The sequence below is a fragment of the Rhinichthys klamathensis genome, unplaced genomic scaffold, assembly GCF_029890125.1.
Source record: "Rhinichthys klamathensis goyatoka isolate OS25496 unplaced genomic scaffold, OSU_Roscu_1.1 h1tg000341l_1, whole genome shotgun sequence".
Classification (NCBI taxonomy): Eukaryota; Metazoa; Chordata; class Actinopteri; order Cypriniformes; family Leuciscidae; genus Rhinichthys; species Rhinichthys klamathensis.
The window spans coordinates 1,835,562-1,862,355 of NW_026606855.1; the positions used below are offsets into that span (position 1 = coordinate 1,835,562).

At 36.1% G+C, this 26,794-nt stretch overlaps 1 protein-coding gene across 5 annotated transcripts in view; it reads right to left on the reverse strand.

The window, feature by feature from the left end:
• LOC130106435 (neogenin) overlaps window positions 1–26,794 on the reverse strand; it is a 138,267-nt gene that overhangs the window by 10,761 nt on the left and 100,712 nt on the right. For 3 of the 5 annotated variants that reach the window (XM_056272555.1, XM_056272551.1, XM_056272554.1), the window contains exons 8-18: window positions 20,146–20,368; window positions 17,833–17,987; window positions 15,418–15,563; window positions 13,967–14,105; window positions 11,880–11,929; window positions 10,178–10,319; window positions 8,872–8,982; window positions 6,020–6,214; window positions 5,848–5,943; window positions 1,947–2,179; window positions 492–630 (exon numbers count right to left, since the gene is read on the reverse strand). In XM_056272555.1, coding sequence (XP_056128530.1) covers window positions 492–630; window positions 1,947–2,179; window positions 5,848–5,943; window positions 6,020–6,214; window positions 8,872–8,982; window positions 10,178–10,319; window positions 11,880–11,929; window positions 13,967–14,105; window positions 15,418–15,563; window positions 17,833–17,987; window positions 20,146–20,368 — 1,629 coding nt within the window. The remainder of the gene's footprint in view (window positions 1–491; window positions 631–1,946; window positions 2,180–5,847; window positions 5,944–6,019; window positions 6,215–8,871; window positions 8,983–10,177; window positions 10,320–11,879; window positions 11,930–13,966; window positions 14,106–15,417; window positions 15,564–17,832; window positions 17,988–20,145; window positions 20,369–26,794) is intronic. The other 2 variants (XM_056272553.1, XM_056272552.1) reach the window with 2 other exon arrangements.

The following is a 26,794-nucleotide window of genomic DNA, read 5'->3' on the forward strand; positions in this document are numbered from 1 at the left end:
TATATATAACTAATATGCACATACAAAATAAATAAATTATATATATACACACACATACATACAGTATATATATATATATTAGTGCTGTCAAACTGATTAATCACATCTAACAAAAGTCTGTATAATATATATATATATATATAAATAAAAATAAATAAATATGATATATACAGTATATATATATATATATATAAAAATGATATATATATATATATAAATATACATACACACACACACATATATAAACAAATTAATCACATTCAGTCGATTTGACAGCACTAATATAGATACGGTATATATATTGTATTTAGTTTATATAGTAGAAACAAAATACAATATATAACCAAAATGCTCAATTTGTTAAAAGTTCTGATCAATCAGTGTGAAAGAGAAAATGTTATAGAAAATGAACTGTCATTTATTCCAGTAGTATTTCATCTTGAGAACAGCATGCGATCCTTCATGAGTGTTTAAACGCTGTGGACTCTTACGGGTCTCAGAGGTGGTCCCGTGGGCCGTCATACTCCACGTGCTGCTCCGGCGGCTCTTGGTCACCATCACGGAGAACTCGTAAAGCGTGTTGGGTTTCAGAGCCGTCACCGTATGGAACAGAGACGTGGTGTTTGCCGTCTGACAAAACAAGCAACAGACAAACATATTTATGAAGACCTAGGTTTATCACTGCATATTTTTTGGCATATAACTAATTTAAAAATGTGTTATATACTCTGTAGTATGCAGTAAACAGGACACTAGTATTCAACTCGCCACAGGTGTGTCCGCTGCAGTGTGAGAGAAAGCTCACTAGAGGGCGTTCAGCGCATGGAGGAACACACATTTATAGTGAACTGACCTCAGAACCAGTGCTATAAGTATCATTGAGATGCTATTATAGTTTTTCGTTAATTAATATTCCTAATTAGTTATATTTTTTTATTTAATTTTGGTTAAAGTTTTAGTCATTTCTTTTCCATTTTTAATCATTTTTTAAAAGTATGTCTATATAGTTTTTATTAATTTCAGTTCACATCAAGTTAAATTGAATGAAAATGAGAAATTTTGCCAGGCTAAACTGTCTACTAATACTCTACTAACACTCTAGTGAGAGATAATAGACGTGTGTGCAAAGTTACTTACAGTCAACAGAATGTGTTAAAGGGACCATCAAAATAAAGTGAAACCAATACGTTTTTTAAAAAACTTTAATTTTATTTCAAGTAAAAATTTTTTTTAATGGTTTTAGTTTTAAAGTCTGTAACTTTTTGTGTTCAAAATTTACAAAAGTTATATAATAAACAAATACATCATAAATCCATTTCCCAAGCCGTGTTTTTGTCTTATCCTGTATCACTACGGTACACTTATAATAAGTGTTTATATGGGACCATTTTAGACTGGTACGGGTTGGCACCACTTGCGTGTCTCGTCATAAACATAAACACAGAGAAGTAGCTCCGGCTACAATGTTCTTCTGTTTATTAACCGCTAGAGCTCCAAAAGTTATGGACTGCAGCTTTAAAATCGCCATGAAATCAAATATGACAATTCTTTTTTGATGGAATATTGCAGTATTTTTTATAAATGATTTATCTGTGCACATCATTACTGTTGTGCCTTCGTAAGCTTTAATCAGAATAACTTCCCCTCACTCTTGCAGCTCGTCTCTTCTCTGATGACGAGGGCGGGGCAACCTGTCACTCACATGAGATCCACCAATAGCAAACCACAACCATCCAATCAATTACCCACAGACAAAATCAAGCCCCGCCCACATTTGTTCTTGTTTGAGAAGCTGTTTCACTCAGAAATACGTCACATTAGGGAAGAAACGACCATCACAACCTCAATTTCATGCCGACTTTCTCTAAAATAACCGTTTAAGTTAAAATTTAAGTGAAATTAAGCCGTTTCAAAACAAAATAACTCTCCGTAAAGATGTCGCATACCTTATATTTGGTGTTGGCGGGGATGTTGGTCTTCCAGCGGATGGAGTAATATCTGGAATCGGTGATCTTCTGGTTCTTTGCGAGCGAGTTGTCGGCCCAGCTGACTTTGACGGTGTCGTGGCTGAGGACAGTGGCCTGAACGCCCACCGGGGGCAGCATGGGTGTGGGGTCGGGGGCTGGGGTGTATGGGTTATTGAAGAGTTCATAAAAATCAATATCAGGGTCTATGGGGTCTGACAGCAGCGTCACACACACACAGATGAGTCAAGGCAAATCATAATAAATGGAGAACAAAACAAACACACAAAAAATTCACACGGGTTTAAAAAAAAATATGGAAGGATTGATCAGCGTTAGACAGGAATAAATGGATTGATGGTGCAGTGGTGGACAAGTAAGAGGAAAAATGAATGAAAAAGAGAAAGAGAGATTATTAGAATTAAAAAGATCCATATTTAACAGTATAAAACAGTGCAAAAACATGAAATAATAATTTGTCAAATGGACAATTTCTATTACAAGAATAACTGAGTCATGGATTATGCTGCATTTATAGAAATACAGAAAAATACTCAGTGAAAATTAAAGAAATAATCCAAGTTCAATATAATTTAAGCAATTTAAGGACAATATCTGTGACAATTATTACAGAAATTAATTCAAAGATTGTAAAACAAACAATATTACAGTGCACAGCAATGGACTTATAATGGAAGTCAATGAAAGTGTCATTTGTTGGATAAATCCTCCTTTTTTGTGTTTAGCAGTGGGGCTACTTTTGGTTACACTATTTTAAGGGGTCTTTGTTACACTGTAATTATACAAGTACTGTGCTTACTATAGGGTTAGGGCTTGGTGTGGTTTAGTTGCATGTAATTATGCATACATTTACTAAATGTAACATGAAACAATGACACTGTAAAATAAAGTGTTTCCCTACTTTTCTTAGCGGATGAACTTCTGGTTACACATTACTGATATGTTTCCTGCATTTTTTCTCGCTAATAATAATAATAATAATAATAATTCAATTTACTTCATTATTATTGCGATTAAAAAATTAAACAAACCAATAAAGACATATATTACTAAAGCAATAATACTAGTGTACTGTCAAATAAATCATATTTATAATACTTCAAATTAATTTCTTTGCATTTAAATTACAGAGCTGAGTTTTATTTCTAAAGAAGTGCCGATTTGAACGTTTATCCTGCTATGGTGTTTTTTGCTCATTTAAGAGGCACAAACCCGAATGATTCAGCACGCCGGTGATCGATGGAGCTCTGAACATGTTTAATTAAGACACACCTGGAATGACTATTGATTTCTTCTGTGTAAATATCCACTAATTTAATTGTCAACAACAACAAAAAAATGCATTCTCAGCAGAAAACGGCAGCAAATGATTGTCGCGCAAACATGCTAACACTCATTCTTGGCGAACAACTCATTTCTGGGTCACTTCGCACACTAGCTCTGGAAGCTGGAGTCTGTCAGAAAAGTTAGCGAGTCTACAGAGTCAGAGCTGACGCAGATCTCAGCCTGACGGGACGGCGGGGGGTCCGGAAACCTTTAACAGAGGCGTTCGCTGTCTGACACACACATCTGACGTGAAGTAAGAAAGATGTGTGGATGGAAGCGTGCGACACATCACACCTGTAGGTTTCGCTACGCTAACGTGACACACCACCACGTATCCCAGAACTGAGGGGGGCAGATGCATGTGTGGTTCCTGTCATCTTACATTTAAAACACACACTCCACATCGTAGTTTGTCTCCACTACAAAACAATCTTAGACTGACTTCTAAAGCTTGCAGTGTAACAGATTTACATCATGCGTTTCATTTTCAGCACAGAAACACAAACATGTCTGGTGCAAGACAACAGAGATCTGATGAACACTAAATACAGTCAAACCTAAATGTATTCAGACACCTGCAACATTTCTCACATGATCACAGTTTATTAGCTATAGTTTAGAAAATGGTAATAAAATATTACAATAATTGATATTTCACTGGTTTTGTCCGTCCTTCTGTTAGACTCTCACACATGAATTATGTTGATAACAATAATTCATTACATTTATATAGCGCTTTTCTTGGCACTCAAAGCGCTTCACATAGTTGGGGGAATCTCCTCAACCACCACCAATGTGCAGCTCCACCTGGATGATGCGACGGCAGCCATATTGCGCCAGAACGCCCACCACACACCAGCTTACTGGTGGAGAGGAGACAGAGTGATGAAGCCAATTGGTATATATATATATGGGGATGATTAGGAGGCCATGATGGACAGAGGCCGCTGGGCAAATTTGGCCAGGATGCCGGGGTTACACCCCTACTCTTTCGAAAGACATCCTGGAATTTTTAATGACCACAGAGAGTCAGGGCCTCGGTTTTACGTCTCATCCGAAGGACGGTGCTCTTTGGCCTCGTTTACACTGTCAGTGAAATGTGACCCAATTCCGATTTTTTACTTGTATGCGACACAGATCGGATGTGTTCTATGACAGTGTAAACAGGAAAAAAACGCATGCATTCGGATATTTCGAGATCGGTTTCAGGCCTCGTTCATATGTGGAAATAAATCAGATGTAAATCGGATGTGTGCCAATGCGACTGTCATGTAAACAGGCAGATCGGATTTTCCGAGGCATTAGGCTGTGTCTCCGCGGTTTAATGACGAGAGAAACCCCGACGCGCATCTGTGGATGGACGAATGGCCCGACGAAACATTGTGTCGTCGTAGGAGAGGAATGTGGACACACTGACACAACATATCAAAGGTTGGCTTGCTCCTCGTTAAAGCCCGCCACGATCTCATGAAAGTGCGTTTATTGCACGATTTTTTTTTCACGTGGCATTTACGGCAAAAATAGTTTTTGCGTGCATGATACGCACTTTATGGCGTTTAATGCACACGTTTACAGTGCGTATCATATGCAAGCAAAAGCTATTTTTGGCGCATAAATGGCATGAGAAATAAAATTTGTGCTATAGATACTCACTTTTATGAGATCGTGTTGTATGTTCCCACTGTCCTGAGATCTCGCTGCGCGTTCGTCCATCTGAGCAAGAAGACTCCTTTAAACATGCGCGATGTTTCAGTCAAGTGTAAACACATGACTCGGATATGGGTCACAATTTAAAGAACGTGTAAACGGACGGTAAAAAAAATCGGATATAGGCAACAAATCAGAATTGGGCATCAAGACCTGCAGTGTAAACGAGGCCTTTGACAGTATAGTGTCCCCGTCACTATACTGGGGCGTTAGGACCCACACAGACCACAGGGTGAGCGCCCCCTGCTGGCCTCACTAACACCTCTTCCAGCAGCAACCTGGTTTTCTCAGGAGGTCTCCCATCCAGGTACTAACCAGGCTCAGCCCTGCTTAGCTTCAGTGGGCAACCAGTCTTGGGCTACAGGGTGATATGGCTGTTGAATATCTGTCAGCTGTTAAATTTAACTACACAATTAGATAATACCAGTTTAGCTCAACCAGTGACCAAGCAATGCTTCATGTTGTTCAGTCTGTGTGTAAAAAGAGCATTAGCAATTACAGAAAAAACACTGAAGAAAACATGATCAGCTCAAAGTGTCTGAATAATTTTTGGTCCCAGATTTTTTATAAATTTCACTGGTAGTCACTGTGTGAAGAATGTTTGTGTATAATATGTCACAGTTTACTTTATTTTGCTCTCCTCACTTACATAAATTAACTATACTGTCCTGCACACACTAGTAAAAAAACAGCACAAATTATATCTGGTGTCTGAATAACTTTAGGTTTGACTGTATGCTTCAAAATAACTGCGCATGTTTTTGTTGTCATCCTGCCTGAATAGAGATGGGAAAGCTGCCACAATATAACTTGTGTGTGCATGTCTTACCGGACTGAGGTCTAGTTGTGGCGCTGTTGTAGATGGGAACGCCTTCGCCCATGTTGTTGAACGCCTTGAGAGTGATGACGTAATGGGAACTGGGATCTGCAGAGGAAAGCATACATAAAGCGTCTGAATGTCAACAATATGGCTGATTATTTGTAGCATTAAAGACGCCCACCGAGGTTATCGATGCTGTAGAAACGCTGCTTGTAATCCAGATTAACCGTGTGGGCATGAGGGCTTCCAATCCCATATCCGATCTTATAACCTCGGACTAAAATATCCTGGTTTTCTGGAGGAGTCCAAGTCACCACGATTCGGTTCACAAGAGGACGGACATGAAGAGAACTGGGGACTCCTGGTACCTGAGACTCTGTAATACACACAATGAACAATCAAGATACAACCTGCTCATCTTTGACAATTTATATATATATATTGGGCTTTCATGATAAAGGAATTTCCCTTGAGGTGATTTTGAGTGGCTATCGCGATTTGTGATTATTTTGCTATATAAATAAGCTCATTTGGCTATTATTATATTTATAACCATTAGTTCTGATACCTGAATCTGACTGGACAAGAGGCTTTTCAAAAGCGCCATCTTATCTTCTGTCAACTGATGGCAAACTGAGTCAGCTGATGTTTTTCACAAATATATGACCTGACCTGAAGGACAGACGCAGGTAATCGCATAAGCTCACTTCTCTCTGTGTGTGAATCTTGATAGTGTACCTGATACAAATGTAAGAGACTTTTACAGCTGAACACATCTAACACATAAATCAAAGCTCTCTTTCAAGCATGACCACACTGAGAGGATTATTAGGAGACTATTTAAAAATAAAGTATGAAATGAATGTTCACAGCATTATAGATCAGGTCGAGTGTAGCGCTTAGCTAAACCGCAGCTTTCAAGCACAAACTCATTAGTGTATAGCTAACTACTTTAAGAGCAGTGAAATTCATTCGTATTGGATTTGGCTGAGTTTAAAAGCAAAACTTGTGCACAAACGGATCCACGGACAGCATTATCTTAGGGCCCCGCGCTAATGCCTGTTCTGATTTATAAGGCAACGCTGCTAATTTCCTACAAAACCTTTTGGATTTAGAGTCATTAAATTGACTCATTATTTCAAACACTGGCCTATTTGTGGGGCTAATTCAAGTCGGAGTGGATGAAGCGGAGGCATTAGCGGCTGAGAGAGATGCTTTGGTCTGGCTGTCACAGAGCTTTTCCCATTTTAGCAGATGGAAATGAGCCCAAAGAGGGTTTGAGCGCACACACACACTCCCATAGTGCTTGGGTCCCTCCATACGTCCGATTGCGAATGAAAATACGAGCTATTAATCCAACTTAGTCATCTAAATCGGCTGCAATGCCTCCGTGTCTGCTTGTTCGCTTAATTTCAGAGCTCCCCGCTGCTCTTTGATGAGGACGCAAGGCAAAGACACACTAAAAATGTTCCTCTCGCATCAAGCAAACAGCTTCCTTCAGAGCAGAAATATGGCTTTCAATTACTGGGTGAAAAATAAATTATAAATTATAAATTGTATAACGAAAATGAAGTCTATTTTTTAGGACAATTCAGCACATTTTCCCCTTAAATTCTCATCTTTTCTCACTATTTATTTATTTAAATCCTCATTAAGTTTATTCCATTCAATAAATATTACCATAATGTATCAAAACAATAGTACATAAATAATAATAATAATATAAATAAATAGTACTTTTTTTTTATTACAGTAGGAAGAATTTTGGGGAAATATGAGCTTAATTATTATGAAAATAGATGTTAAAAAAAGCCCTAAAATGGCCATAATGGTCCTAAAAATACACCTAAACTTAATAAAAATGTTATTTAAAATTTTGGGGGTTAAATTGAATGTTCTTGCAAGTTTTCCTAATATCCATCCCACTAGTGGAAACAGCCAGTAAATGAAAGTGTTGCGTCTCCTGCGCTCGTTGTTCTTCTCAGGACTGAAACACAGATCTAACCCAACAGCTACGGCGGTAACCTAACAGCTCAGACACGGTTATCCGAGCCCAATGTCACGAGTAATCACATCAGCGTTCTCCCAAGCCGGAAATCAATTGAATTTACTGTAACCAACTCAGCAGCGATGCGCTAGTGTAAAGTTTCCTCTTGTGCTGCGCTTCTTATGGCCTTCGGAAAGATGAACGGACATATTAATCCAAATAACTCAAAGGCTTTTCATTCAACAATAGAAGTGCATTAAACAAATGCCTTTTTCCCAGGATTCCCGTCTCAGAGTTAAACAGACTCCTCTCCAGTGGAAGGACGAGTGAATTATGCGGCGGCTCTTTCAGCATTGATGAAGTCTGTCGTTTGATCTAACAGAGATAACGCCACTCGTTCAAGTTCCTCACATCCCGTGTTAATGACCTTTGTTTTATATTGTCTGCTTTCTTATTTTTAAATTCTCATAGTCCTTAAACAATGTATTTATTGTTTATTTTTGTGTAGTATCTAATTTTCTGATCTTGGGTTTTATTTGTGTTATGGCATTGGTGAATGTCAAATTCATTGAAGAATATATATTGAAATATATTCATATTCATATATTTCAGTACGGAACGAGACCCAGACATACATGGTCATGGCGTCAAAGGTTTACGGTTTGCAAGGAGTTTAAAAGGATTTAGAGGTAAGGTTATCTTTATGTTGTTGTTTTGATTTGTTTTCTTTGTATCAAGATTACTTGTTTGTTGGTATTTTCTTTGATATTTAGGTATGTTTAAGTCATTAAGCTTACTTATTTGTACTCTGTTTTGATGTGTTTATTCCTTTTGGTGTTTTGTTTTCTCTTTTGTACAAGCTGTAATGCGTCTCACGGCGTCAGACGGTGATCTTATCTGTGAATCATCAGTCAAAGAGTCTCTCCTTTCTTACGCCAGGCAGCCATATCCCGGACAAACACATCACTGGGCCGCAGGGATGACTCCACCAATGAGAAGCAGCAGGGAAGAAAGTGAAGGATGTGTTTGTTTGTGTGATTCCTTACCGTCGAGGTCGTTCTCGAAGGTTTCCGCTGCGATCCACTCCGTCGTTGGTCCGGTTCCGTTCACAGTGGTGGCCGACACTCTCACCGTGTAAACCTTTCCTTTCTCCAGACCTTAAAGACCGCAAAACCCCCCCAAAAAACAGCTTAGGATTTGGTGAATTAAATACGCAATATATATATATATATATATATATGTTACCAGGGCTTGACATTCACTTTTTAGCTCACCAGTCACTGTGTTTAAGTAAGTAAGTAAACTTTATTTATATAGGACCAATCACAGATAGAAATTACAAAGTGCTTTAAAAAGTGCATCAATTTAAATAAAAGAACAATAAAACTATCAGTGATAAAAACTAAACATAAAAGCCCAATCAACTAAAAGCTTGTGGTTTTCCAAAGTTACTAGCCACAATTTTGACATTGATCAAGCCATATATATATATTTAATATTATCTCATAATTTGGCAGCCGGTATAGAAATAAAAGAAATCAATACTTGTATTCAGCAAGAATGCATTAAATTGATAAAAAAAAATACAGTACAAAAAGACATTTATAATGTTACAAAAAAATATATTTCAAATAAATTACTGTTTTCAACAAATAATAATCATAAATGTTTCTTGAGCACCAAATCATCATATTAAGAGTGATTTCTGAAGGATCATGTGACACTGAAGACTGGAGTAATGTGAGACTTTGATCACAGGAATAAATTACATTTTAAAATGTATTCAAATAGAAAACAGTTATTTTAAATTGTCATAAATAATCAAATAAATGCAGCCTTGGTGGGCATAAGAGACTTATTTTAAAAACATGAAAAATCTTACCAATCCCAAACTTTTGAACGGCAGTGTATATAAACTACTACAAATGACAAAAGCACATAGCAAAATGGCTAAAACTAAATTGAAAACTGAAACTACCGGTATATATAAAAAAGCTAACTCAAACCATTAATAAATACTGTGGTAACACTTTATAATAAGGTTCATTAGTTAATGTATTAACTAACATGACCTATCCATGAGCAATACATCTGTCACTCTATTTGTTAATGTTAGTTAATAATAATCCAGCTGTTCATTGTTTGCTCATGTTAGTTCACAGTGCATTCACTAATTTTAATAAAGTATTAGTAAATGTTGAAAATTAACATTAACAAAGATTAATAAATGCTGTAGAAGTGCAGTTCATTATTAGTGTATTTAGCTAATGTTAACTAATTAACCTCATTGTAAAGTGTTACCAATACTGTAATAGAATATAAATAATACTAAAATAATCCGATTGGTAATACCATCAATGAGCTGAAAGAGCTGTGAGGTTGAGATCTCTATAGCGTCGGCTCTCCTCAGTCCTTTCCGGTAGCGTAGTTTATATCCCATCAGCTCTCCGTTCAGGGTACCAGGGGGGGGCGCCTGCCAGCGGACCATGATGCTCTGGGGCATGAAACAGGGCACATGGTGAGCTTCCAACATGAGTAGAGTTAGTGCATTTTAATTGAGCAGGTAGGCTTCTGGGAGCGTATTATATAAACGTCTAGAGGTGCACCTGAAAAGAGTGTGTGAGCCAGAGAGCTGTCAGAGCTAATGCTGTCATGTGTCATGAGTTCATTTCAGAAAGACAGCTGAGAGAAGCACAGCCTTCAGGCTACGCAATAATGAATGAAGAAAAAACCCAAGAACGCTTTATGAAACAGGAGAAGATCCAGTCCTGGCGGTGGGAAACGTGTGAAGTTATAAAAGCTTCCTGCATTTGGACGGTTCTGATAATTAAACATTAACTTCTATTTTGGGTTTTCGAGTCGACTAATGAATAATTATTCGTTTTAATGGACTTAAAGAAACTTAGCAAAAGCACTTACAGAAATGTACAGTGGCAACTATAGTTTCTGCCAAAATGTCATAATTGGATGAACCTCACAAGAACATGTCCGGGTCACATTTCACCCCAAAATTAAAAGAATTAAGATATATTGCATAAGGAAAAACTGGTCTATTTTTAAGGGCATTAAGATTTTTGACTTGCATTCTGTCATAATTATTTATGACAAAGAAGGACAATTTCACCCATATTCCATTTTGCATAAGGAAAAATTGGCCTATTTTTAAGCCCATTAAATGTTTTGTTCTGATGACAGTTATGCACATTTTCACCCATATTCTAAATACTGCAACACAAAAAATAAATAATAATAAAAACATATATAAAGTGGTTATACACCATTTTAGTATTTATTCTGCCATTAATATTAATATACATATTTATATATATAAAAAATAGAGATCACGATTCTCCCGCAATTATGAATAGACAACTAAACAAAATAACATGTAATTTACTCGAGGTTTTGACAAAATTGCTGCACTAAAAAAATATGTAAATTTTTTTTTTTTTAAATATCGGTTTGAATGAATGATTTAATGACTTCACTTGTTTTATTACTGAATAAATCAGCGTTCAATGACAAATACATTTTTAGCAGTCACATGTCGCCGTCTACTGGTGTAACAATGTTATTGATCTCTACTTGAAATGCCAAGTTACTTTCAAAAGGTGATTTGCTCTATTTTGATCGCTACCTCAGACATTACTGTTTATATGCCATATATAAACTTCTAGTCCAGTACTTCAGTGATGATTTGAATAACTAACAGAAATAATTATACAGTGTGGTCGTGAAGCGGTTTCATATCTACACACGACACACCTCTCCTTGTCAGCAGCAGATCTGAACGTTCGCTGTGATCGTACCCGTCAAAGGTTTAATAGACAGAGCTATCATTTAGGAATAAGATGGCGTGGGTGTTTGAATCGAGATCGCCATCTTTTAATGATTAATTGTGCAGCTCTAGTGTGGGAACATGGTAATTTTTCTGACCTGGTGAGTCTTCATCAAGATCACAATGATAAAAGCTGATGCAGGTTCAGCAGATCTTTAATCACTACAGCACTAACACATTGAGCACCGGGACACTAGTAATAAAAGAGGATCTTACCGTCGAGTTCAGGACCTCCAGAGTAAGGTTCTGCGGAGGGGCGCTCGGCACTGAAACACAAATCAGATTTATTATTGAGCGAAGGCCGAAAGCCCAGCGACACGCGCCGCTCCAACAACCCGAGCTGCAAAGCTGCGATGAAATAATTGGTTTATCCACAGAGACCCACATTCAAAGACTCTGTGACGGGTGTTTATTTTAGGATGCAGTCGTGGGTGTTTTTTTTCCTCCTTTATTCTGCTTTTTTCCACATCTCTTGTTCTTTCAGATGAACACTGGAGGATTGCACTGACGGCAGAGACAGTAGCAGCCGTTGTTTGTGTGTGTTTGTGTGCTTGCCAACGTTAACGGCTCACTTTAATAAAACACTTCGTTATATTATTTACACTTGCGTTACACTTCCTGTCACGTCCCAAATCGCTCCGCCGTGGAGTGAGAGCGTACGATTACAACACCACCTGTCACATGCCCGCTGTCTTCCCGGAGGAGAGAGAGAGAGAGAGAGACAAAATCTGGCAATAGTCGTGCTCCTGAAGCGGAGATGCTGTCCTCTAAAATACCTCATTGTGCATTAAAGTTCTTCTTACTGCTTTTTTAATGGTCACAAAGTTAGTTCTTCATCAAAGTGATTTTGAATGAGAGTTTGCAATTTTGGACAGTGGCAAATTGGAAAAATGGGCAAGAGAATACACAGATATATCGATATATTTATAATTAATCTAATATATATAAAACACCTATTATTCAATATTTATTTAATACTTTCAGTATTTCAGCTTTTTATATACACTACCGTTCAAAAGTTTGGGGTCAGAGAGAATTTTATTTTTATTTTTTGGAGGAAAGAAATCAATACTTTTATTTATCAAGGAATAATTAATTTGATTGAAAGTGACAGTAAAGACATTTATAATGTTACAAAAGTCTTTTGAACTTCCTATTCATCAAAGAATCCTAAAAAAAAAAAAAACTGTACAACTGACAGACCAACAGCTGTTTCAACATTGATAATAATAATAAATGTTTCTTGAGCATCAAATCCTCATATTATACTGATTTGTGAAGGATCATTTGACACTGAAGACACTGACACTGGTGATGCTGAAAATTCAGCTTTGATCACAGGAATAAATTACAATTTACTATATATTCACACAGAAAACAGCTGATTTACACTGGAATAATATTTAATACTATAACTGATTTTTGTTGTATTTTTAATCAAATAAGCGCAGCCATGGTTAGCAGAAGAGAATTCTTTTAAAAGTATTTAAAATCGTACCGACCCCAAACTTTTGAACGGTAGTGTATATCCGAGCATCAAATAATAAATAATTATTTTAAAAATAATTAGAAAATTTTAAAATAATAAAATACTATAAATAAAGATTATTTAAATATTTGTATTTATATCAAATATACATTTTATAAACATTTTTTAATTAATATATTTAAATTTAAATTAAATACATTTTTTTAAGACACATTTTATTCTATTCTGAGGAAAAGTCTGAGCAGTAATTTATTAAATAAATCTGAATCAGATTAAAAAAATAAATTAAACAATAAATATATATTTTTAATAAAGGAATATAAACAAACAGACGATAGTCTTGAACAAACTCTATATTCAGCCAGCAGATTGCGCATTGCAATTGAGCTTTACTCAAATAATTAATCAAATAAATCTGAATCAGATTAACTGGAAAATCGATATTGTGTGCAGTCTTCATATAGCTGGGAAACAGAGGCAGTTGTTTTCTGTGTCAAGTACGCCGTAAAACCAAACAGCTTCACTGAACCAATGGAAACATGCGCCTTCCTGAATGCTAATTGTTTCACGTTATAGAATCATGTTAGCATGTCACTTACACGGCGCAGTCTTTTGACGAGTCTCGAGACAATGCTGACACAAAAACATGCTCATGAATACGAAGATCAATTCACTGACAAATCAGCATGAATGCCAAATCTTCATCAGTAGTAAAGGCACTTTTAACTGCTATTTGAAGTCCAAGTCAAGGCAGAGAGAGAAAAATCAAAGAAGTCGAGAGGTTCAAAGCAACACGTTTAATCATGAAGCTCACCGTCAGACAGCGTTCGGACCGCAACGTCGTCGGTGGAGACGCCAGGCCCGTGTTTGTTGTACGCCACCACCCTGAAACTGTACTCTGTGAACTTCTTGAGCCCCGTCATGGTGTAGGACAGACCCGTGACGTCCATGTCCTGCAGGACAAACACAAACAACATGAAGGACTAAATCTGCACTTTTGCATCTGTACTTTTTACTGTACTATTTCTTTAAAACTATGTGATTAACCCCTGATATGGTCACCCTCCATCTTTACGTGTGAAAACTGAAAATGATGAATAGAAAAAAATGAATAGAAAAAAAAACACATTACCATTGTACATGTCTAAAACAACTGTGCCAAAAACATGGTATTACCAGAGTAAATGTTGCTTTAAATTTTTTTTTTTAAAACACAACATCACGAGTGTCCAACACAAATGCCAAAAAAGTGTTGTCATAGAAAACATGCACAAAATATTTAAAAAGCAAAGTATTACCATAGTAAATGTGCAAAAAATACATGTAAATAAACAACAACTTGGTTTTATTACAGTAAATGTGCAAAAATATGTGTAAAAAAACTTGCCATTATCAGAGTAAATGTGCAAAAAAATATGTAAAAAAACTTGGTATTATCACAGTAAATGTGCAAAAATATATGTAAAAATAATAAATGTTAAAAAAAAACTTGGTATTATCACAGTAAATGTGCAATAATATATGTAAAAAACTTGGTATTATCAGAGTAAATGAGCAAAAATATATGTAAAAATAATAACTGTAAAAAAAAAAACTTGGTATTATCACAGTAAATGTGCTAAAATATATGTAAAAATAATAAATGTAAAAAAAAACTTGGTATTATCACAGTAAATGTGCAAAAATATATGTAAAAATAATAAATGTAAAAAAAAAACTTGGTATTATCAGAGTAAATGTGCAAAAATATATGTAAAAATAATAAATGTAAAAAAAAAACTTGGTATTATCAGAGTAAATGTGCAAAAAAATATGTAAAAAAACTTGGTATTATCACAGTAAATGTGCAAAAATATATGTAAAAATAATAAATGTTAAAAAAAAACTTGGTATTATCACAGTAAATGTGCAATAATATATGTAAAAAACTTGGTATTATCAGAGTAAATGAGCAAAAATATATGTAAAAATAATAAATGTAAAAAAAAAACTTGGTATTATCACAGTAAATGTGCTAAAATATATGTAAAAATAATAAATGTAAAAAAAAACTTGGTATTATCACAGTAAATGTGCAAAAATATATGTAAAAATAATAAATGTAAAAAAAAAAACGATGTAAACCTCCCCCCCCCCATGGTATAACTATAAAAATACTATGATGATATCATGGTAATTCTTTGTTAGTTTAAGGTCAAGTTTCTAAATGTAAATGTGGGCAGTCATATGTTAATGAGCTGATGATGATGATGATGAAGCGTTCACCTGCTCCGAGTCTCCCTTCTCACTGTAGAAGAGTTTGTATGTCTGAATGTCCCCGTTCCCGTTGACCGGTCTCTCCCAGCTCAGAGCGACTGAAGCGGGTCCGACTGAGACCACCTGCAGATTCGGGGCCGGACCCGGTACCTGAACTGAGAGATGCAAGAAGAGAGGAAGATCAGCTACATCTAAAAAAGAAAAACCGCTATAAATCTGCACAAAACTAAAGTTATTCCTGTTTTTATAAAGTTTTAGGAACAAGAACTGAAGGAGAGCAGAAGAAACGACGGCGTGTTTGTCTGTACTTCAGCTTTAAGTACATGTTTGAAAACACAAAGGACCACTGAAGTAATTTCTTCAGAGTCTTCCAGTTCTACTTGAAGCTTCTTTTTTCTTTTGGTTGACACTTATATATTTTTTTGCTTTTGCAAACTTCAACAGCGCGTAGTGACAAAAGACGACACGTTTCAACCCACCGCAGCTGGATACTTTAAATAATGACAGTATCACATGGTAAAAGAAGGATATTCTGGCGAGAAAGCAGCATCAGAATCCCGCTGAGGATATTTCGACACTTCAAACGAGTGAAATGCATTGTGGTCCACGTGTGGGATGTAAAGGAAACGGAGGAGTTGTAACCTAGAAAGACCTAGAAAGAGAAAATTGTGTTGCTTTAATTCATTTCGTCCGTATAAGTCAAACGGGAAGTGCAGGATATCTACAGAATAACAAACGCTTCCGATTTTACTAGGATGAGTCCCAACTTCATCTGCACACTCAAAGTACTTTATTTGCTATGGGTTGAGAATATAGTATCAAAAATTGTCTCGCTAAAGACCCCTTTTTAGTCTTTTCTGCTCACCAAGGCTACATTTATCTGATCAAAAATGCAGTAAAAACTGCGAAATACTATTTCAATTTAAAAGAACAGTTTTCTATATGAATATATTTTAAAACACAATTTATTCCTGTGATCAAAGCTGAATTTTCAGCATCATTACTCCAGTCTTCAGTGTCACATGATCCTTCAGAAATCACTCTGATATGCTGCTTCATATTTTATGGAAACTGAAACATTTTTCAGGTTTCTTTGATGAATAAAAAGTTCAAAAGAACAGTGTTTATTTGAAATAAAAGTAGTGGTGAATAAAAGTATTAAAAAATATATTTAAAAAAATCATACTGACCCAAACATTTGAACTGTAGTGTATTTGCGAATGGCATATTTAACAAGAAACAAAAAAATGGAAGTTGGCAATTAATCCATCAGAAATGGATTGGAACATGATTTTTTGTTATTAGACAGGTGACTTTAAAGGAGACGTAATGTTTTTTGATCAGAAGAACATGGGAAATCATGCACATTAAGACAAAACATGTTGCCAGGGGTTGTGGGCAATATTAGCATGACTTGACAAACTATGAATATCCACCAAAAAATAATGCACCATCCAGGCCCCATTGGCCTACTATTTTATAGGGATGCACGATATATCGGCCACCATATCGGTATATGACATATGTTCATTTTAAATGTAATAAGAAAATTTGTCCGATTCATTAAAGCTGATAAATAATGTATTATGTCCTTCAGCTGAGACACTTCAGATGTTCAACATGATGGTTTTGAATTGCTTGAAATATGATTGGAATCACTTCAAAAAAGGAAAATACAGTTCAGTGCAACATGTGCAGCGCAAGTCTGTCCTATAAGCTTCATTACATTATAATAAGAACATCATAATTGTGTGCTTGGGACATCGCTTTTAATAGTGAGACTTTTGTTTTTGAAATCAGGCCCTGAAAATTATATAAAAATTTGGATTTCGATTTATCAGCCAATATATCAGATATCGGCTTCCAAGCACAAAGAACTATCGGTATCAGCAAAAATTTTCATCCCTACTATTTGATTCTGGATGCACAATGCTGATCTCGCACACTACATGTCAGATATCATACAGTTTCTTTCTCCTTTCGCCTGTATCTGCGCTATGCACATCAGGCAGTTGGTGTTTCCGCTCGACCGTGGACACACACCAGGAGCAACCGTCTCCTTTCATCCCGTGAGATCAGCTTCCCTGACAGCTCCGACCATACCTCTCGACTCATTAACACTAGTCCCTGTATCCAGGAAAACCATCCTGACAGATGCTGCCCGATGTGTACAGTTCCACACTCATTCAGGAGTCCCAGCCTGTACAGCAAAGTTCACACAGAAAGAGCCTGTCTGTGAAGAAACCTCAAGACAAGCAGCGAGTCCCAGATCAACTCCTTCCTGTAAACAAGCGGGCGGCAGCTTTGGACACGCACAAACAGGACTAGTGTGGGCGTGCGAGAGGTGTAGAAAGAGAAACCTCAGACCTGGCTAGTGGTCAAACCTGTGCTTGAAGTGTGTACATGTGTGTGTTGCTGTTTTACCCTCCAGCTGGGTGGCCACCGTAAGCGGGGCAGAGCTCTCGCCCGGGCCGTTAGCGTTGGACGCGACCACCCGAAACGTGTACTTGGTGTCGGGGACGAGGTTCTGAATGGTGACCTGCATCTCTCCCGGTCCGCTGGTGTTCTCCACACGCTCCCTGTGAGGAAACCACAGTAATATGAGATATGACCAGTGTTTTAAGGTCTGAGACATGCTAGTCAAAGTACGGGAACGCACAGGTTTATGGTTTGATTTTGTGTCGACGTGTTACGAAATATATGCAATTCATTATGCAATGCAAGTATGAGTTTGATTCTCAATCTTCTACAGAAACAGTTTGAAGATATTCTTGCTAAGCAAAATTATATATATATATATATATATATATATATATATATATATATGATTAAAGATAACTTTGTTTATAGTACAAATTGATAGCTAGATAATTAAATTTAATCAAATAATCAGACTAAAATGTACTCAAAAAGAGATAAGTGTCTAGGTCACCAGTACTTTCATTAATATTTTGAAATAGCTTTAATTTTTAGATATTCAGTTTTCATTTTAGTATAATTTATAGTAATTTGTCATTAAATTTATTTTTATTTCCAGTTAGTAATTTTTGTGCTTCAACTTAACATTTCGTTTAGTTAAGATAATATATATATATATATATATATATATATATATATATATATGTAACATATGTACATGTGTATATATATATATATATATATATATATATACACACACACACACACACACATATATACATTTTATTTCAACTTTATATATATATATATATATATATAAAATGTATTTTATTTCAGATTTATTTCAATTAACAAAAATGTTTTTAAGTTTTAGATAATAATAATATCCCTGGATGTCACATGGGAAATGGTACATAGAACGCATTGCATTGTGGGATGCAGTACCTTTCGCACTATGATTTGGTTGTATACTAATTTAATAAATTCTAGTAGTTTATCCATATATTTTATGTGTTTTATTCAGAAAATTCTCATTCTGCACACAGAATATACACTAATAAGGACGCATCTCATCAAATATTTAGATAAGTGGTCGATTAAAGGTTTCCAATGATCTCTTCTTAATTTAACCTTCAGTTCTCCCAAATCCTAAACATTAGGTTGCATCCTTGTGAATACTGCAGAATAAGTATGTGTAGTATGCTATTCAAAATATTAGCAGTGTTACAATTTGTGTATCCTGTTCCTTTAAAGGGGTGGTATAATGCTCCTTTTTACAAGATGTAATATAAGTCTCTGTTGTCCACAGTATGTCTCTGTATGTGAAGTTTCAGCTCAAAATACTTTTTGAGGGTCAGTAAAAACGCGTTGTTTCGTGTGTCCCTTTAAATGCAAATGAGCAGCTGCTCCCGGCACAGAGGGCGGAGCTTCAAGAGCTTGTGTGTGTGTGTGTGTGTGTGTGTGAGCAGCTCCGATTACCTCACAGACAAGCACTAAAATGTCAGAAACTGTTCTGCCTTTTATGTTTAAACCGAAGTCGGACAATGACGAAGAGACTCAAGAAGAAGTGACAACATCTGAATGGTTAGTTGATGAATTAATGTAGCTGATGTGGTTAACTATCTTTAACTAGCATATTCTGTCATGATAATCTATAAATCGCTCGTGTGGGAACTGTTGTAAGATGCCTACAGTGACATGCTATTGCATTTGTGTTACGTACTGTATTGCATGTGAAAAGACGGATGCGACAGCTTGAGCAGAGACTCACAAATGTGCTTTACTACAACAACTCTTCCTCTTCTCAACATGGACTGTGTGTTCCCGGGGGCGGGGTTTATGTTAATTTTAGGGTTAGTGATGTCGTGTAGTCCCTACCAGCCGTTTGTTGTAGTCCTTAAAAAGCAAATATCTCCCTTTGCTTTGAACTTTAAGCGTTGCAACTGTTGTTTATGCTCAGACAGCAACATTACACACTAACTAAAGTTAAAAAAGTGAAATCATAATCAACCACCCGTTTAACAACTGCAGAGGTTAATAAACCGCTCTTTCAGCATCTATAGCCTAAAAACAGTCCGCCCTTAAATGTGAGGTTAAATCAGGTCTTAAATCTTATTTGTTCTCTGGCCTCTGATTAGATTAGATTAGTTAAAGGTTTTTATTTGTACTTTTTATTGTATTTTGTTTAATGTATTTATATTTTGTATGCTGCATGGTTTCTTTTTATGGTTTCTTTTTTATATGCTCAATGTTTTATTGTACAGCACTTTTTGGTGCAACTCTGATGCTTTTAAGTGTGCTATAGAAATACATTTCCACCTGTTAGTGCCGTCCAGACTGTAGAACACAGAGTAGGTGATGTTCTCCCCGTGCGGTTCGACAGGTAGACGCCAGGTCAGCTTGATGAATCGAGTGGACACCAGAGACGCCACAACATCCCGCGGGGCAGAAGGAGCGGGACCGCTGCGCTCGGCAGGACTGGACGCTACATGGTCAGTAGTGGCATCGGTCAATGAAGGGACAGTAGGAGGAAGGGCAACGTCTTGGAGGGTGATTGTGATGGGAGGGGCAACATGGGGGGTAAATTATAGATAAAGAGTACGGGGAGGAGGGGGAGGGCGAGGAAAAAAGAAAAAGAAAAGAACATAAAATAATTGACGTAAAAGAAAAGACAACTACAATGACTTAAAAAACTAAAACGAAACAGCAACTTTACTATGAAACAGAGCAGGAGATGGAGGCTCAACGCCAGGCTAAACATGCAGCCACGACATGTCACGCACACTGAGGGGAAGGCATAGCATTAACATTCATATCAGTAAGCACAATGCTAATTACGCTTTCACATCTGTCCCTGCAATTAAAACACACTGATGACAACATCTCAAGGAGATAAAAATAGCACATTTTACAAAAGTGTTGTAGATGCAAATTAGAGGAATCTGGTGGTGATGTGCAGGGATTATTTACTGCAAAAGAATAATCTGTCTATCTATCTATCATCTATCTATCTGTCTATATCCCTGTCTATATCCATCCATCTATCTATCTGTCTATATCCATCTATCTGTCTATATCCATCTATCTGTCTATATCCATCTATCTATCTGTCTATATCCATCTATCTATCTGTCTATATCCATCTATCTATCTGTCTATATCCATCTATCTTTCTGTCTATATCCATCTATCTATCTACATCCATCCATCCATCCATCCATCCATATCTGCGTGTGTGTAAACAAATATATTCTATTATATATAGCTACAACTATACAGTAAATTAAATCATACATATAAAAATAAATAAAAATATTATATAATATCAAAATATAATACAACTAATATAAATTGTAATAGAAAAAAGAATGAAATAAATAAAAATGCAAAATAAGACCAGTTTTACTAGTGGTTTCAGAATTTTGGACAAAATAATAAAACAAATTATAAATTATATTATAAATATATACACTTATACACATTGATATGCACGCACGCACACACACAAATGTTAATACTATTAATATAACTATATCATAATCTATGTAAATAAATTTTTTGATTATTACTAATAAAATTAAATATTAATTTCTAGTATTCAATGTTTTAAATATTCTTTGAAAAATGGAAATCCTGGGGATGAGTCTTGCTTTAGGGAAAACAATTGTGTCGCTCAACAACTCCAACTCTAACTTCTAACACAAAGACATTAGCAAGGCCATGTAACACTGAATCCTGTGTGATCGGCCAATCGGCTCTAAGAAGAAGTGCTGATTGGAAAAACGATTCATGTGAAACTGAAAAAAAGGTGTCTATTCATTATACTTGTTTGCAGAAACCAGCCCAGTGCACCAATGAGGAGAGACCTTCAAGAAAAACAATAACTCTTGATGTAAATATGAGAACAGAATAGAGTAGAAGAAAACAGAAGAGAGCACAATGAAAGTTCGTCCCCCTCACAGCTTGTGTCCGGGCTTCACTCTCAGGTGTGAGTGACACCCTTTCAGCGCCCGAATACACGAGTGTGTGTCTGTGTGGGCGAGGTGTGTGTCAGTCTGCAGTGTCTGGCACAGAAACGGGCATCAGAGACCAGCTGGAGACGTGACCAGCCAAACGAGCTTCCCGATCATATCCTGAGATTCCTGACTCAGCGTGAGGACACATAGGGAAAGATAAGACTCCTGTTTTTTAAGTTTGCGCGGAGATAACTTTTTTTTTTCATAATTATTCAACACCTGCACCTTGGGACCTGTTTCATGGTTTGCGTTCTCGAGCCGCCAGACACTGTTGTTGTGTAAACAGCGCATTAAGGGTTTTCTGTTAGAACGGTGTTGTGTTAGCGGCCCTTAAATTAATAACTAATGATCTTTGCAACAGAAGTGAATCAATCAAAACTAACTTTAGCTGGACAATAACTTTATTCTAGAGCTGCTGTAAAGCCAAACAATCTCTGTTACCAGTGCCGCTGCTAGCCATTTTGGTGCCCTAAGCATAATTCCTTTATGATGCCCCCCGCCCCCCCTAAAAAAAAACATTTTCATTTAGGATTTTCATTTAGGGGGGCCTAAATACCAATGAGGGTATGATTTATAAAAAAAATTAAAAAGCTAAAAAGTAACACTTTAGATTAGGGTCTAATGCTTACTATTAACTAGTTTCATTACCATGCAATGGCATGGTTTTATAATCACTGGGATCCCGAATTTGAGGCAGGTTAGTTAGGGGTGTTCGGGGAAAATTTGGGATTTTTCTGAACTACAGATGTGCATTTTAAGATGTTGTGAAGGCAAAAAAAAAATTCGATAACAACAGCTTTAAAACCATGTCAGTGGGCAGCTGATTATTTTTTTTCTCCTCATCAGCATCACACTCTTTTTCTCTTTGTTTTTATCTTGCCCTGTCTCTTCCCCTCCTAAAGTTGGCTTTTTTAATTTACTAAAGGTTACAATTTGTATTTTATTCTCAATATGTACACATTCATTATAAATCCTGTGCCTAACATGATGAAAACGGCTTTGTTCATGTTTCTTGTCCCCTCACAATGACAGTAGCCTAAACTATTACACTAGGCTACATGTTACATAGGCCTATTTTCAGTTCAAAATGGCGAAATTAGACAAAACTATATTAGTTTGCCTAATTATTTTTTGTCATTCGTTTAACATTTATGACCTAAAAAAACTGTCAAATAAAGTTAAGTTTAGCTACTTACATCTTATCTCGCACTTGACCGTACACTGAAGCGTCGAGTTGCACTGTTAAAATTCGCGCTCAGCGTCTGTGAACATAAAGCCTGCCTACTTTGATTTGATTGGTCATCTCAAATATTCTGACATTGACGAGCAGTGACAGACCAATGAGGCTCAGATGAACACACACATGAACACACACACACACACACCCTGTCCCGTGTTTCTGACGTGCTCTCTGTCTCTGCTCGGCGCCGCTGCGGAATGAAGAGGAAGAACGCGCTGAATCTGATTATAACAAGAAGTTTGATGATTGGTTTTTCATTAGGCTATTTTTGGTGCCCCCTCAGCACTTGGTGCCCTACGCACAGAGCGTGATGCGCGTGGTGGGAGCGGCGGCGCTGTCTGTTACTGTAATCTCCTGTTAGCACTGTGAAGCTGCTTTGAAACAGTCTATATTGGTAAAAGCGCTGTATAAATGAAGGTGACTCGACTTGACGGATGAACATAAAACGTCATGAATGACCCTGATGATGAAAACAATGGCAGCATGGGATTTGATGAAAATGACTGCAACTTTATGACTTTATCCTGCTACATTAATATCTTTATTTATATTAATAACACCCTAATCTCTTCACAGCTGGGGGAAACGCTCACGCTGCCCTTCAAAGGGAAGATCTTAAGTCAGGAAATGACATCAAGCACAGCCGGAACCTTGGGATATTATTATTATTATTAGATATGCACCAAAAATACACTATGAAATAAAACAGAAATAGAAATCGGAGGCAGACCCGAGGGTGCTGATTCAATCGAAGTAGGATCAAAAATGGATGCTGGGAAACTTTTGGGTTTGAAGTTCTGTACCTCTCATTCAGTATGCATGGCCGAGCGCTAAACATTACATCTCTATACTTCCAGCCGTTTGATGATGTGTAATATAGAGCTTGCTGTTTATGTATCTGCTCTGAAAAGACTTAAAAGAAGCCAAGATAGATTAATAATGTTTAATCAAAAGAACTAAAACTGTAAAATTCTAGTTTGCATTTTTTTTTATCATTTTCATTTATATCCACTGATATAAAACCACAAAGCAATATTAACTTGCATGTATGTATGGGTGTGTGTGTGTGTGTGTATATATATATATATATATATATATATATGTACAGTACAGGCACACACATATGTATATCATATGTATATATTGTGTGTGTGTGTGTGTATATATACATATATATATATATATATACATGTTAAGGCTGTCAATTTAACAAGTTATTGTAATTAGTTATGGGGAAAAAATAACGCGCTAAAATTAACGCATTTAACACGCATGATGTGATGAACATGAAGCAGGGCAACAGCCTGCAGATTGCACCCCTAAAATTCAAGATATGAGTTTTTGAGTTTGTATGAGTATGTACAAGCTTTTGTCTCATATTTATATTATATATGATATAGTTAAGCAATATCACACAAGTGCCGTTTTTGTCCAGAATAGCACGAGTGCCAATGTGATATTGATTTTATACAGCAGTTCAATAAATAATAAGTTAATATTGTGTTATATTTTAGACACAATATTGTCTTGCTTTTGCTCAATTTTGCCAACAAAAATATTACCTATAAAGCCAGAGTAGAACTGATGTGTGTGTCCGAGTAACACACAACAGTGTTTAATTTCTGAATGAATCCACGTTTTGAGAGAATCAATCGGGTGAACCAATGATTCACAATGACTTACTCATTTAGACATTTACCACCACCTACTGGCAGCTTTAGTTTCATATTTAGCGTATCATAAAAAATAATTACATTTTTCCATATTAATATATAACCCGTTAAAAGTAAAGTTCACCCCAAAATGAAAATTCTGTCTTCATTTACTCTCCCTCATGGCTGTTGAAGCCTAAAAGTTTAATGTCTAATAAATTCTATGTTGAATCAAATATATATATTTATTTCTCTAAAGCTGCTTCTTTGTAATGTCTATTTGCTTATTTTCTTATTTAAAACAATAATGACTTTTGGGGGCTATTTAAGTAATTAATTTGAGATTAAATATATTAAGTAATTGCCACATAATGCAATTAATTCAAAATTTATATATATATATATATATATATATATATATATATATATATATATATATATATATATATATATATATATATATAAAACATACAGGGAAATATTGAGTCATTAGAGCACAAAAAATTCAATTAAATGAAATGTCTTTATTGCAACATACATAATATTTATATAAACATACAGATAAATATGTATGTTGTAATAAAGACATTTCATGTTAAATCTAAAACCCAAAATACAGTGTCAGGACCGCAGTACATCATTCCTGAAAATCGTTGAAAAGAAAGGCTAATAAATGAGCGAGGTGAGGAAGATAAAAGAGGAGTGATGTGATAGCTGAAGTTGATATGATGCCTCATGTTGATATGAAAACGGCATTAAAGTGTTTCCTCTGAAGATGAGACGGCGTCGTGCACAAAGAGGCTGGCACTACAAAGGTTACAAACCCGACACACTCGTCTCACTTCCAGAGGAAACCTCTCCGAGCCTTGATCCTCGGCGCTCTTCATACGTCTGCTTATCGAGATGAAAGATTGGGATCATTTCACCAGAACGTTTCCTTAACCCAGTCACGAACTGCTGCTACAACCAAACCAAGTTATTGAGACAATTCATTAGTGGTGTTCACCAAGTCAAGCATCACTATTATTGACGTTTGCACTTATACTTGAGTTTATAACCATGGGTGCACATAATTTTTTTAGTGAGTTACCAGGAGATGGTGTTTGGTACTCACCCCATATGTAGCGTGGTCTTAATAAGTGCAGTCCTCCTCAGTGTAGAAGCTGTCAATCACAGCTGTCAATCATGACGTCACATCTCCGTTTTTATAGCATCAAATAACTAACTAAAGACCAAACTTATTTAAAAAAAAACGAACACTTAAATTTACATCAGCGTGAAAAAAAACTACCTAAAATGACAGAAAACATCTTTGGAAATTTTTTTATTTGAAGTGTAATTTGATTGTTTAGTTCATTAGACTTCATGGTGAGGATTTTGAACAACTCACTATAGCTGTGTCAGCCGGTATTTTGTCAGTCAAAAATAGTCGATCTCCGAATGCAACTCAACAGGGAGGAGAGTAAAGATAGAAAGCTCCTAAAGCTTAGTTACATATAAATTCACGAATAATTTGTTGTTTTGTCGTTAGTGAAAAACAATATTGACCTTGTATTTGAAAAAGGATCCTCATATAAGAAACAATACTAAAATTCAGAGTCAGTTCATTCGCATTCGGAGATCGACTATTTTTGACTGACAAAATGCCGGTGTTACTGTTCTGGCACAGACACAGTGAGTTGTTCAAAATCTTTCTTTTTAGTAAACTCTGTGTACACAAACAATGTTCTCAATGCTCGAGTTCATGTGTAGAGCCCCTGGTGATACTTCCAGCAAAGTTTCATGTTGGGTCGAGCCTTCTTAGTGTTTTAAAAATAGCGATTTTTGATGCTATCATATACGTGCCCCTAGCTCTCCCATTCAAAAGGCAATTTGACCGAAAACGAAAATACGGTCAAACTTAAAAGTGGCGTTTCCATTCTAATTATGCTTTTAAATGAAAGTTTGCCTCGGGTAGATTAACAAAAAGACCATAGGTTGCATTTTGGCGACAGTTACCCTTTAAGTACGCAAAGGTGCGTAATAACACAAGTGGCATTACGCATTTCTGATTAATGTCG